The sequence below is a fragment of the Olea europaea genome, chromosome 10 (genome assembly GCF_002742605.1).
Source record: "Olea europaea var. sylvestris chromosome 10, O_europaea_v1, whole genome shotgun sequence".
Lineage (NCBI taxonomy): Eukaryota > Viridiplantae > Streptophyta > Magnoliopsida > Lamiales > Oleaceae > Olea > Olea europaea.
This window is the reverse complement of record NC_036246.1, coordinates 34,066,896-34,082,370: the sequence shown is the minus strand read 5'-3', so window position 1 is coordinate 34,082,370 and position 15,475 is coordinate 34,066,896. Positions and strand designations below refer to the sequence as shown.

The window sequence follows — 15,475 nt, the reverse complement described above, 5'->3', positions numbered from 1 at the left end:
TAAAACTATTAATTTTTTGCAAAAATTAGGATAAATTTTTTTCGATCTTAGAGAATCAAATGGATTAATTGCATGATTTAATGATTATTTGTATAAATGTCAGGATATACAATTAAATGATTGGATAATTTATTAGAAAGAATGTTAGAAATAATAAAAAATATGTATTCTCAATTAGAAAATATGGATGCATCTTCTAAAGAATATAATATATTAAATAATAATTGTGAACAATTTCCAATTTAGTAGATCATAGAATGAAATTATATTCAAACATTCAAAATAGAATAAATATAAGATAAAATATTTAAAATATTAGGATATATGTTGCAATATAGAAAGAATCATTTCATTAAGGGCAATATAGACTTTTCCATGAAGAGGAATAGTGATAGGCCAAATAGAAAAATCTCCCTAAAAAATGAGAAAAGCGAAAATGATAAACGAAGATAGCTAAATTTTATTGAAAATAGTTTCAAAGTATACAAATATAAAGCATTTATCAAATACAAATACGTCACCCCAATAAGAGAATTTGTTCCTCGTAGTAGTGATAGGCCTTGGACACCCTTCTCCCCTTTTCCAATGAGTCTCTATGTAGATGAAATCTCCATATGTTCCACAATGAAATTTGATAAGTGAGATTTCGAGTAAGCATTTACATAGTCTTCTTCTGTCCAAAGTAATAATTGATCGCTAAATGTTCGGGAGTTCCTCTATTCAATCATTTTCCTTCTTGTTGCCTCAGATTCCATGTGGAAGACACGATTTTTTTGAAGAATTCGCCATCAACAATTCAAGTAATTTGATTCTAACAACAGTGAATATATAGGTAATAAATCTACCTAAAGCTAATGCAAGTTCTTTCCTTCTAAATCAAATAGATTCATATCTGAAAAATGTTTAACAATAAGTTCTTCGTTGAAATTGTTCGTTTGGAAATTTCCCAAAAAGCTAATTATAGGTTCTTCTCTCCATCGAAGTTGCACATTATCCCTTTCCTGTGACATGCAAATTATCCCTTTCCTGCAACAGATCCGAAAGAAAAAGTGTTACTAAATTTATACCGTCCGTTATTTCATATATGATGATAGAGATAGAGGAAAAGGAAAAAATAGAAGATTTCACATAGCACTTTTGATCGAAAAATCAACCAATGACTATTCATGATTCCATGATTGAATCAATTCTACTTTGGATAACACTTGCACCCTCTGTCGTACCATGGCCGTTGGGACTGAGTTAGTTTCTTTTGAAACTTTTCGAAATAATTTTATTTTTCCTTTAAAAATTTTTAGAAATAAAAAATATTTCTTCTGAAATTTTCGATTGGATTTTATCATTTGCAATTCAATATAAATGGACATATACCCCATACGTATGTCACTCTTCCTGCCACATTTCCCATGCAATTTGCAATACTTGAACGGTCGGATTACATCCATGTGCCGCGAACTTCAAAATGTGAACGAAATTTTGCAGACGAGAGAATTTTCCCCAGGGAATCAAGTAAACTTTCTCCCGCATAATTTCCAGCTCCCAGCAAGAAAATGAAAACCCAGGATTCAAGTTTTGGATTAACAGAAAAAGAACACATTTTACATTGGCATTTCATCACTGCTATTTATATTTCGGGGTATGCCAATAAATTGTTGCTGTACAAAAATACGGAGAGCAGTGTTGAAGGACTAGTACAGGCCAAAACAAGAACCTTAGCCTCCATTCACCTCATCAAACTAGGCATCAACAGAGAGTCAAATCTGGACTACAAGTAGCCAACAAAAAACCCTGCTTTTGTCCGTCGTCGTCGAATTTCAGAGGAGGAAATCAGACTACTATAAAGCAGATAGTACATTATAGATCAAGGTTTATTCCTCCATTTTTTATTACACGGGAAGGACTAGCCTCTTTACTTTGGCCGTCTTCGGTAGGGATACAATATGTCATCAATAGACTCTTTTATTTGATTCCCCACTTTGCGTACGTTCTTGGCCACCCCATTTGCAACCAGATTAGCATTTCTCATAAACCTGTATGTTAACAACATTTTTTCTCAATAAAATTTATGTTTAGGGAAAAGAGATAGAAATATGATAACAAACAAGGGAAGCAGCTCGATTTGATTTGAATAAACCAAGTTTTTTCATGTTTTCTGCGTAAGATTGAAATAAAGTGTTCGATCAAAGGCAGATTTTGTGCTCAAGTTCCACCATACTGTATATTCTAAAAAACTTAGATTTTTCAGTACAGCCAAATGGTTATTAGTTCAAAAAGGTATTGGTAGCTTTTTCCAAAATTTTAATTATTATGAACAAGAAATTTCCCAAAACAAGAGCAACAATGTTAAATCACCAGAAACCAACAAAATGTGTACAAATGACCATTTATTCATAAAATTTCATCAGAACTATTCGTTGCAACAAATAAAAACAAATAATAGAGCAATAATAAGTAATGGCCTCCTTACAAAAGGCAACTAGAAACCATACGAAAGAATATCTAATCCCAAAACCTCAGTCATAGTCCTTCGAACCCACTGGACGAAGGCCTCATTGGCAATAAAAGTATAATGGTATTGTAAGACCAGATTCACTGTAGCACACAATCCAACATGATAGGACCAAGCATATGAAGACCAAAAGATTAACATCCTGATATTTTACTGAAGAGTGGAAAGTACAGTGTTTCATGACATGTAGAGAAAGCTAGGCACATATGATATCCATGCACCAGCTCACCAGCTCGAGGGCTAGCGAAGCAATGCCTGGTGTCTTTTATTCTTGAGGGAATGATGGCACTGTTGTACTTGTACTTATGTCAGTAATTACAAGTAGATATAATTCAAATCAGGGAACTATCTCATTCAAAATCATTTTCAAAACTTGATGCCTCTCGTCTATTAATCTCTACTATTCTCTCTTTCATAAAAATTCAATAACTATACTACCAGAACAAGGCAAAACGTTTAATGCCATTCGATGTAGCATGGGATAAGAGTCAAAAGCATTATGTATCCACTACCGAACAATAATTGAGTGGCATATAAATAGTGTCCCAAGAGATTCTAGCAGCACAGTTCACGAAAAAAAGAAAAAAAAAAGTACATCCCTAAAATATGGATGGAAGCTCCCACTGTTGCTCTACCTGAAAAATCCTAAATCACTAAAATAAACCAAGCATTCCACCAAGCAAACGGATCACTTTTCCTAGCTTGTTTTCTCACCAAACGAATAGTCCTTAAGAGTGACTCTTCTTTCCAGCAAAAGAAATAAAAGAGTACATCTGTATTTGGTAAACCTTTTATATATTGTACTCGTCGAAGTATTAAGCTCTCCTTTTACTTCGACTACTTACCTATTACAAATCTGAAGAGAATATCTATTTACCAATACTGCTTAAAATGAAATAAGAAACTCAAAATCTGCCCAAAACAATTAGGGTGAGTTTGGTTTGCTGTTTTCAAGTTGTTTTCAATTTTTCAAGACACTGAAAATGTGTTGGTAGAGTATTTTGAAAAAGAAGGTTAAATATACAACATAAAAATTAAAATGCATTTTTGACATTTTGAATGTTTTCAACGAAAAAATTCTGTAAACACACAAAATATGGAAAACAAGTGTTTGAATAACATTTTAGAAAATGAAATTTTAAAAATTAAAAATATAAAATTCTAACAAATAAAATTTAAAAAAAAAATTTGAAAAAATAAATTCTAAAATTAAAAAAAAAAATTCTGAAAAAATAAATTATAAAAATTCTCAGAAAAATAAAAAATGAAAAAAGTTCAATCTCTTAATGATTACTTACATAAAAATTCTAAAAATGTATTTAAATGAACAAAGATAAATATATTCTCAGTCGATGTCATGAATTTTTTTCCCTATACTTTGAACTCAATTATTATTATTATTATTTCTACTACTACTACTTTTGTAGCAAGAAAACAAAATTTTAATATTCACCAATTTTAAAATGTATATATTAATTAATAATATATTAACATAAAATTGTTATATTTTTACTTAATAATCAAATTTCATGGAATAAAATATCAAAAAATAAATTTTTTAAAATTTCAAACTAAACGTGTTTTCTAATTTTTAGTTTTGAGAAATAATTTTTCAAAATAATAAATCAAACGCATATTTAACAATCCTAAAATAGACCCTCAAAACAAAATATTGAAAATGAAATCAAAATTCAAATACAAACCAAACGGACCCTTAAGAGTTATCAGTCAATAAAAGCCAGTACATGGTTGAAGAAGAAACATACATTCCTAAATTATTTCAGATTTTTTTTTTTATTGGACATTGTTCTACTTTAGTCCTTCTGTTAACACACACGCAGTCTTTTCATGACCCCATCCAATTTTGATGCGGATTTTGTAATAAGACAATTTCAGGTATGTCTTATGTCAATTTATTCACGTTTTACATAGTATTTAATGAGCAATTTCTAACCGTAAAAGTTATATGCACTTCAAAACTAAATTACTAATAATAAAACTACAGAGCTAAAGCTTTCATTTGGCAGCAGAAGTCAAATCAAAGTCATCTAATTGATGGAGTGTATGTTATGAAAGCCAATATCATACACTAAAAATTTGATTTCCAAAATGAAACTCAGAATGTGCTTGCCTGCTCAGGAACTCATCCCCAGTCGAAGGAGTCGGTTTATGCGTTCGACGTTGTGGCAACCCATTACCATCTGCTGCAAGAAACAGACAAGTTTAACAGATTAACCATAATAACTACAAGAAGAGGTGTGTCCTTCCATAAAATACATCGAGAATCACATCACGAATGCCCATACATGTCTGCATTGCTATTGAAATAAAATGGCATCTAAAAGTGGTAGAGAAAATGTTGTCCACAATGGTAGAAGTTTGCCTCAACCACTTACAGGTGCCAACAAATATTCATTCATAAAGCAAATAAAAATCTGTATATACATAAGAGAAGAATCTTCATGAAGCCTTTCAACAAATATATGATGGATATACATCTTATAACAAGAACGCACTTGCTTGCTTCACAAAATTAACGTGTTTATATCCAACATCCATGCAGATACTTTTTCTAATTGAAATCCCTACTTCAAATAGTATTAGAAAATTGAAACTATAGTCCTAATCAAATAAAAGATAAAGTCGTATTACAACTACACAAGAAAACTAAAAAGATAAACATAATTGAGAAGATAAACTCCTAGAAAGAATAAAACATAATTGTAGTAGAAAACTATTAACTGTAGCTGTGATGTACTACATCAGTGGAGTATATTGCTATTCTATTTATGTCAAAGCTTATTTCAGAAGGCAGTCCACTCTCCAACTGGAAAACATATTAAGAGAATGTAAATAAACACAACTATAAATGGAAGATAATGATTCCACAGTATACATGGCAATTTGAAAATCAGCAACCAACTTTTTTAAATGGTGTTCGTGTGTGGTGGGGAGTGGAGAGAGCTATAAAAAGGTAAAAATGAAAAATGAGAAGACTAGCAGCTTATTCACTTTTTTTTTTTTACCCTTTTTATGGTTGAAAATTTTTGCTTACAATATGGTTACATCAAAAGTTGACATTGACTTCACATTTCACAAATAAAACAGAAATATATTATTCATAGTAGTCATGCTAAGACTAGTACATGAAGTGTAAGTTCTGTCAATGTACAACTCTACAGGTATATGCAAAGACGAATAGAACTTGAAGGTTACAAGAGCCAAAAATGAGCCATCTTAATTATCAAGCTCAACCAGTTCGCCAAAAGGTGGAAACTTGACTTAATTCTATTCAAAAAGGCCCCGAAAAAGACAATTATTTATTCACCAAGCTTTATATCTCTCTTTTATCATATGAAATTTTATTTTAATTATCTGTAGTTTCTAATAAAATAGAAGAAAAGGGAAGAGTAGGAAGCAAAGTTATTTTTCAAATTGGGGCAAATATCTGTGTTTATCCATTTGCAATGATGTCACTCATTGGTTCAAGGATGCCAGGTTGACAGGAGGAATTTAGATATAAGACAAAAACTCCCATGAGAATAAAAATGAAAATTCATTACGACTTCAAGCACACACAATGTTTCCTGAACAGATGCTAAGCCATTAACAATACTAACACCTAGTTGGAAACATATATAACTTGAATATGACCACTTCAAACACTCGATCATAGAATGGAGCAAAATCTTCATTTGGAAATCTCTAACAAACCTACTGCTCGTAAATAAATCATTAAATCCCACATACCAATTGCACATTGCAAACAATCTACATCAGGGAAAAAAAAAAGGAAGGACCTTCACCTTCTCTATTATGAATAGGAGCAGCAGCACTTCGATCTACTATAACCTGAGCAAAAGTCTCAAAGAAGTCAACCAAGATCACAAGATGGATTAAGACAGGTGGAAGCTAGAAAACTATGAAACCAGAAAAATTCAGGTGGTAAATAACACCTTCAACAGGATGGGATTAAACCTACTGGAGTTTTATGTCCAGAACAGTGCCATTTATTGCATTAGTAATTCACCATCCATGCGCAGCACACATGGAGATTGAAAGATAACATTTACTTGTGATTGGTGGTAGTCATGAAATGTTAAAAAATTCACATTCAATGAAATGTTTGCGTTTCTTTAGATTGAATTGAGAAAGAAAAAGAAACTGGAAAAGTAAGGATCGAGTATTTATTATAATCTTAACCATCCTATGAGGCAAATAAAAAGAAATTCAAAACATATGCAGAAAGGAAGAAAGGGGAAATGCTAACCTCAAGGCCAAAACAAACTGGCAATTCAGTTTGTGTCTCTTGTCCATCAGCTACCTGCTTTTTCCGGTCAGTGTAAAGAGCATAACCAACACAAGCATATCTGAAATCTCTTAGGCTTCTACCTTTTTTAGAGGCTTCCATCTCAGATTCTCCAACGATATATTGCGGTACTAGTCATCAAACACGGAATCAGTACTCACCAAGGTATTTAATTTATGAAAATCAATATTCATCTTTACATAAGAAGCAAACTACACAGATAACTGAATGATCTGATGCTTATACTTCTGATATATGTTACATCATGCACAAGTCCACAAAATTCAGAGAACATTGAGCAAACTATTAATCTTCATGTTCTTTTTAAGGCCTATATCTCTTCAAAACAAACTAGTTATATCTCTTCAAAACAAACTAGTTTTACTTAGCCAAATGAAATCCTACGAGCAAAGAGCTTATCGTATTCTAAAAGCAAATCTATGATTTGGCAGGTAAAGAAACATAGATAAAGATGCAAATGCAAGATGTGGCAGGTAAAGAAACATTTATAAAGCCGCAAATCCAAGATGTGGCAGGTAAAAGAACATATATAAAGACCCCTATCCTCCTGTATCTATTGAGTACACAAAAAAGACTTTCTCTTTCACAATGAACACTTTTCTTTCTTTCTCAAAGTAAGAACCATATGCAAGAGGAGAAAATGCAGGTACACTATATTCACAGATATACAATCTTAACCTTACATAAAAGATATTCAGTCCTAAATTGTTCCAAAATAAACAAAATTTCCACACAACTCTTCTCATCTTTTTCTATTCAGAATTTCGAAAAGGATAATTATATTGCCACAACAAATATTGTTTGAATCACCATATTTTTTTTATTTACTAAAATAACCCAAACTAAAATGACACAAATAACCATCAACATCCATGTGTTATTCTCTCTTTCATCTATCTTTATGTACACCAAGAATACAAACTCTAACATGTACAGTAAAACTTCAAATTGAAATTACTTTCATTGGCTTTTTCTTTCTCCTTATTGGCTTTACTCATGATTGAATGCATCTTTTGTTTTTGGGATTTTAACTGGGGTTTTGGATATTTCATAGCAATAGTTGTTGGAATTCGATCTTCAAATTTTGGTGACGAGTTTGTTGGCATGTGGCACATTTGATTTTTCAATTTCGTTATAATCCATTTTTTTTTTAATTTCATCATCTCCATTTAAGTTTGCGTGCAGTTGATCAATTGTTTTCTAATCAATTTATGACTTTTTCAAGTATATAAGGAAGACCAGATGCATGTATAGTTACCATTAACAATTATTTTTTGTAATATTTGTCGTTGTTGTTGTTGTTTATTTTTTTTTTTGGTTTGTGCCTATAATGTAGTATTAGAAGAAATAATGGAGAAAATGCTAAAGATCGTTGATGAATTTTTGTGTATTACTTTTATTTGTGTTTTTGCCATAGTCCACAAGAAGAGAATTTTTCTCATATTTTTCATGGATATTAAACCCTCTATTTGCTTCAGTGAAAGAAATTAAAGAACAGTTCATGGAAATTTTATGAATATGCTTAACAATATTTTTAAAAGATATACATCGTGAAGTTAAAGAATCAAGATGTATATCAATGAAAAAAAGAGGTGTAATATTGAGATGATGAGTACACCACAATATTTGTATATTTATATTTTTTAAAATTTTTAGTTTTGATTGGATTAGTAGTATAATTGTAAATTTGTTGTGGTGTATATTTTAATTGTGGTGTTATTATAATGTGGTGTAGTTATTAAATTTTGTACTGGTAATACAAATACCCTTTCGAAAATATAAAATTCTTGCCAAAACACTCTCAAGGCACAATTAAAAAGTTCTACAGAAATAATGAAAAACCCCAAATAATTAATTATTAATCACAAAATCTAATCGTGTAGTATAAGGAAAAACCCAGAAAAATTCAAGGGTAAATAAGGTTACCATTGGGAAGGGAACGGGGGAGACCAACGCAAAGAGGGTTTCGAGAATCGGCTTTGAAATGGGATGAGTAATAAAGGCAACCTTTACAAGTCTTCCCCGTCTGAATATTTGCATTTGTATTCTTTGAAGAAGACGTTGAAGATTGTTCTTCCAGTTGATTCGTATCCTCCATCTTGTGGTTGATTGATTCATTTGACTGTTTTACTTCCAAATCCAATTCGGATTTTGGATTTCGCTTCTCTTCTTCACCCATTATTCTCCTCTGGTTTTCTGCACCGAATACCAGGAATCCGCTTGGGGTTTTTCTACTTTTCCTCTACCCTCTCATGAGAACTGCTCTCAGATTTTATTATTTTTTATTTTTAACTTTGTCGGCTTAAGTTTTGAATAGTGCCCTAAGTTTGGCTTTGTGAAGTAGGAAAACAAATGGAGAAATGTGGGGCATATGATAGGGATGGAGCGGGTTGGGTTCGGGGCAGGAAATGATGACAAATAGTCACGACTACTGCTTTAAAAAAAAAAAAAGGAAATTGAAAAATCTATAAAAATCTTAAAAACAATGAAAAGTCAATATTGCCCCTAACACAAGTCACTCACATCGACGTCTGGAGAAAAAAAAGAAGAAATAGCAAGGAAATCGATGACTTTCTCTTGGAAGGAGATCGACCGACCACCATTAAAGGCGAAGAAGGTAAGTTTTACTTATTTTTCTCCCATTAATCTTTAAATTTGAATGTTGAAAGTTTATTTTGTTGGAAATAGTGATTGAAATCTTTATAAATTAGGTGAAATTACTGAAAATGACATTTTTTGATGTGTTTTTGGGTCGGAGTCGTCAATCTCCGGCAGCTAGAGCCGAAGAAGCGATCGTCCGGAAAAGACGGTCTAGCTGTGGCCCTTTTTTCCCCAATTTTTAATTTTTTTCATTGTATTTGAATAAATAATTTAAATACACAAAAATAAATAATGAACATTTAAATGATAAATAAATAATTATTTAAATGATAAATAAAAAATGTAAATAATGAATAAATATTAATAATCAAAATATGTAATTAAAACTTAATTGAAATAAATTTCTAACATTTAAAATAAATAATTAAATATTTACGTTTATTTCTTCAATTAATATAAATAATTAAATCAAATAATTTAAATGAACAATTAAAACAAATAAATAAAAAACAACTGAAATAAAAAATGAACATTTTAAATAATACATAAACAATGTAAATAACCAAAAAATATAAATATTCAAAATAATTGATTTAAATAAGTAATTAAAAATAAATAATCAAAATTAGTAATTAAATATTAAATAAACAATTTCAATCAAACAATAATCATAATTTAAACAATTAATAAATAAAAATAATTAAAGTAAGTAATTAAAATTGAGATAAACAATTGAAATAAATATCTAACATTTAAAATAAATATTCAATTAATAATTAAAATAAATATGAAATAAACAACTGAAGAAATAAAACAAAAAATGAAATATTTACGTTTAAATGTTCGGAAATAATTTAATGAAAATAATTAAATAAATAATTACAATAAATAATTAAAACTAAGCATTAAATAAACAATTAAAATAAATGTTAAATAAACAAATAAACAATTTAAATAAATAATTTAAATAAACAATTTAAATAAATAATGAACATTTAAATAAAAATAAAAAATTTAAATAACTAAGAAATATAAATATTCAAAATAATTTATTTAAATAAGTAATTAAATATAAATAATCAAAATTAGTAATTAAATATAAAATAAACAATTTCAATCAAACAATAAATATTTTAAATAATAGACAAATAAAAATAATCAAAGTAAGTAATTAAAATTTAGATAAACAATTGAAATAAATATCTAATATTTAAAATCAATAATTAAATATTCAATTAGTAATTAAAATAAATATTGAATAAACAACTAAAGAAAAATAAAACAAATAATTACATATTTACGTTTAAATGTTTAATAAATAATTTAAATAAACAAATGAAAATAATTAAATAAACAATTATAATAAATAATTAAAAATAAGCATTCAATAAACCATTATGTGAAATGAAGAAATGAAATAAATATCTAAAATTTGAAATAAATAATTAAATATTTAAGTTTAAATGTTCAAAAAATAATTTAAATAACCAGTAAATAAACAATTGAAATGAAATAAATAATAAAGAATTAAAATAAACTATTGAATAAATAATTTTACAAAAATTAGTTTTTTGCTTTTTATAATTTGTTGTCTAATTTTTAATTCATTTTCTTTATTATCTGTTATTTCGTGCGTATAGTACTTATAGTTCGGTTAGTTAAATTTTGTGACATTATGTTTTATCTATTTTCAATTAACAATGTTCTAACATTTGAAATTTTGCAGGATCGATTACCATTTGGATGCCGCCTTGAGATAGGTTCCTGGCAAAGTTACATCGAACTGTAACCTTGCCAGTTTCACAGCAGTGTTGGATTCATTGGACGAGAATCACGCAGAGACATTACGTACCCTGTTTATAGCCCCTGTATTCGCTACGCTCTGTACAGTTTTCTGGACAGTTGATCAATTCATTATGTCGACAGCTTAAACCAGTTGACGGAGATGCCCTCCACTTTAATTTTGGGGCAAGGTTGCTACATTTTCCATATTTGAGTTTGCTCTCATCACTGGATTGAGATGTACGGACGAAGAGGCAGCAATGGCCAGTATTCCGACAAATAAGAGACTGTTGAATGATTATTTTAATGGGCACACGACAGTGGCGCTGGCGCAGTTAGGAGAGGCATTCAGGGGTTGCGACTAGATGTCCGACAAGTTGAAGTTGGGAATGGTGTTTATACTCGAGAGAGTACTGAGGTGTCAACACAGGAAGACGTCGATTGACCTTTTTCATTTGCAAGTTGTTGATAATATCGATACGTTCAACAGCTATTCATGAAGGCAGAGATGTTTTGTCGATACTTTACGCGTCTTCAGGAGAGGGCATTCGATGCCTAAGGGAGATAGGTCGGTGCGTAAGTACGATGTATGTGGCATGCCATTAGTGTTGTAAAATTTTAGTTTCGCAAGTATACGACCCGTAACAAGTAATAGTGGATCTAAGAGTTCGGATTGTCGATCCCACAAGAATTATTTTCTAGCATTAATTCAATTTTTCTTTAACTATTATTTGATTAAAACAAATTAAAAGTTGTAAATCTGAGTTTTAATCTAAATTCTAGAAAATAAATGGATGTTCACACGATTGGTTGGAGTGAAAAACTTTAATGAAGAAGCACACAGACTTTGAATTGTTTGGCTTTTGTTTTTAATCCCAAACGTATGCATTGAATAAGTTTATATAGACATTTACACCAACTGAACTGAGTTACCTTAGGAGACTGACTAGCATATATTGTTATAGTATTCCACTCTAATTCAAAAGAAAGTTGAGATAATTCTGCACTGGAATCTTATCCTAATTTGAACCTCTTTTCTCAACAGTACAGGTAGAAGCTGATGTGCATAATTCTGTTGTAGAATCTGGTCCTCTTTTCTCGGCTGATTCACCAACTTTGGTCATATGTGGTGATATTCTAACACTCCCTTGCAAACTGATGGGGAGCAAACAGACCTTCAATTTGTGTCTAAGAAACTGGAATCTAGCTGCAAATTGACCCTTTGTAAACACATCTGCTAGTTGATCTTGTGTGGAGATGTGTTTAACTTGAATATCTCCATTGACTACCTTTTCTCGGATGAAGTGGTAATCAACTTCAACGTGTTTAGTCCTTGCATGAAAGACAGGATTAGATGCCAAGGCAATTGCTCCAATGTTATCACACCATATCACTGGAGGAGTGTGGATCACAATTTGTAATTCCTTGAATAACATTCGAATCCAGTACATCACAGCTGTAGTCAAGGCCATACTTCTGTATTTAGCTTCTGTGCTTGAACGGGACACAACGTTCTGCTTCTTGGCTGACCACGAAATCAAGTTCTGTCCTATAAAAATGCCATAGCCACTTGTGCTCTTTCTGTCATCAGGATTCCAAGCCCAGTCCGAGTCACAAAATGCATTAAAATCCATGCCTGAAAGAGAGTATTGGAGACCAAAATCAATGGTTCCTTTCAGATATCTAAGAACCCGTTTGACAGTTATCCAGTGAGGTTCTCTTAGACTATGCATAAACTGACATAATTGATTAATAGCATAAGATATGTCGGGTCTTGAAATAGTGCAGTATTGAAGAGCTCCTACAACACGCTTATACTCTGTTGGATCAGTAAGTAGTAGGCCTTGTGTTGAGGACAACTTCAACCCTGAAGTAGTAGGAGATGCAAGGGGCTTTGCTCCAACCATCTTCGTGCTTTCCAATAGGTCAGAAATGTACTTTGCTTGCCTCAGATGGAGATTGTATTGTCCCTAACGGCCTGAACACCAAGAAAATAGCTGAGCTGACCTAGATCTTTGAGTTGGAAACTCTGTTTGAGTTAATTAATTACATGATTTACAGCAGCTTGATCTGAACCTATGATGAGTATATCATCTACATAGACCAATATAAACAACTTAATGTCATCATTACAGTGTATAAATAATAAGTAATCAACCTTTGATTCAGTGAAACCAATATCAACAAGTTGTTGGGAAAGCCTTTTAAACCACGCTCTCGGTGCTTGTTTAAGTCCATAGAGAGACTTGTGTAATCGACAGACCATATCTGGATTATTTTCATCCACAAAACCCTGTGGCTGTTCCATATACACCTCTTCATCCAACTCCCCATGTAAGAATGCATTAGACACATCTAATTGACGAATGTTCCACCTAAAATCCACAGCCAAGGCCAAAACCAACCGAATTATTGTAGGTTTTACAACCGTTGAGAATGTATCAAAATAGTCTACATCACTGCGTTGATCAAATCCCTTTGCTACGAGTCTTGGTTTATAACGTTCAGTGCTACCATCTTGGTTTCTTTTGATTTTAAAGACCCACTTATTACGGACAAGGGGTTTAGTTGGACGTTTCTGACATAGTGACCAAGTACCATTTTCCATTAAAGCATCAAATTCATGCCCCATAACAGCACGCCACTCTGGTCTTGTCACTGCCTTTGTGTAACAAGTTGGCTCAGGTTCATGGGTAACACTAGAGAAGGCTCGAAGAGGATGTTTAGTAGCATAGAATGTCATGAAGTTAGGATATTGTTTTGGTTTGGAATTTCTTGTTTTTGATCTGGTAATTATTTGGCTGGTTGCGGTCACAGGTAGGGCTGTCAATGGATCGGATTTTGATCTGAATCCAATGAAATTAATGGGAGATGGATTTAGGGTCTTAATTCGATAACCCAACTAAGATCCAAATCTGATAATCCGTTAACTAAATTAAGCAAATATGGATATAGGTAAATCTAATCCGATTTATTATAGTAAAATATATTTTGTTTATTATCACATAATTTATTGCAATTTTTTTATTTAAAAAAAATTGATCTAATACTTTATGAATTTTAATGAATTTTTAATTAAGGATGTCAAAATTATTAAATTCCAATAACACTAATATATATTATAATAAATTGTGTCACGAATGAGCTTGACACTTCCATCCCAATCCATGTGCCAATCTGACAAATGAGGATAATGGGCTTAACATTATCATCTCTTCCAGCCACGTTTGACATTTTGGTTTCCTGAACATTCTTTTTTTCTTTCTAGAAATTAATCAATTAATTCAAAAAAACCATTCATATTCTCCAAATTCTAATTGGACCGTAGATGAATCAGATTCAAAAAATGGAAATCCCATGGTATTCTCCATCTTTAGCGCATATTTACGTTTCTACGACCCTTCATCTCTATGACTACGCAGTAAGGACATATATTCTTCTAAAAATTAAGGTTTCTTCTTCTTTGATTTTTCTTTGTATGTCATCTCTTACAAGATTTCACCAGTATATATGCCCTTAGAAATTTAATGCCCTTTTCTTGTTTTGTTTTCCTCAAGTTGTTTTAACTTATTAACCTTCATTTTCTAATTTTTCTTGTTTTCTTGTTTTCATTTTGTTGTTTCGTTGTTTCCCTCATTGTTTTAACATATTGACCTTGATTTTAGGGCTTTTTGGATACATATAATGGCTGACGAGCTCAACACTAAAGTAGAGAAAAAAGATGATGCTAGGAATGTTATACAAGTTGAAGATTCACCTCTACCTTCTCCTAAGAGACGAAAATTGACTTCAAAGGTATGGAATGATTTTATAAAATTTAAGGGGCCAAAAGGAAATGAAATTGCAAATTGCAAATTGCAAACATTGTTGTAAAGAATTTGTAGCAGAGAATGTTAAAGGAACTAGCCACTCAAAGAATCACTTGGACAAGTGTAATGGGAAAAGTAGTAGAGACATTGGTCAACAAATGCTATCCATATCCAAAAGTTTCCCAGAGGCTGCTGCCATGGTTCAAAATCATAAGTTTGACCAATTGAAAAGTAGGATGGATTTTGCTAAGATGGTTATCGTGCATAATTATCCTTTTAATATGGCTGAACATGAATATTTTGAGATATTTTGTAAAGGTTTGCAACCAATGTTTAAACTTGTGTCAAGAAATATAGTGAGGTCGGATGTCCTTGAAGTTTACAAACGTGAAAAGGAAAAGTTACACAACCACTTAGAGAAACTCCCAGGTAAAATCACTCTAA

At 31.2% G+C, this 15,475-nt stretch overlaps 1 protein-coding gene across 2 annotated transcripts; it reads right to left on the bottom strand.

Annotated features, from left to right (window-relative positions):
* Window positions 1-1,548: 1,548 nt before the first annotated feature.
* On the bottom strand, window positions 1,549-9,159 carry LOC111401937. Of its 2 annotated transcripts, none has more exons than XM_023029923.1 (5): window positions 8,766-9,159; window positions 6,780-6,949; window positions 6,316-6,361; window positions 4,641-4,713; window positions 1,549-2,030 (listed from the first exon to the last, which is right to left on the bottom strand). In XM_023029923.1, exons 1-5 carry the CDS (start codon window positions 9,016-9,018, stop codon window positions 1,910-1,912), a joined length of 663 nt encoding a protein of 220 aa, XP_022885691.1. In that variant the 5' UTR covers window positions 9,019-9,159; the 3' UTR covers window positions 1,549-1,909. The 2 variants fall into 2 exon arrangements, with proteins under 2 accessions (XP_022885691.1, XP_022885692.1); XM_023029924.1 differs by having other exon boundaries at window positions 4,641-4,710.
* Window positions 9,160-15,475: the final 6,316 nt, after the last annotated feature.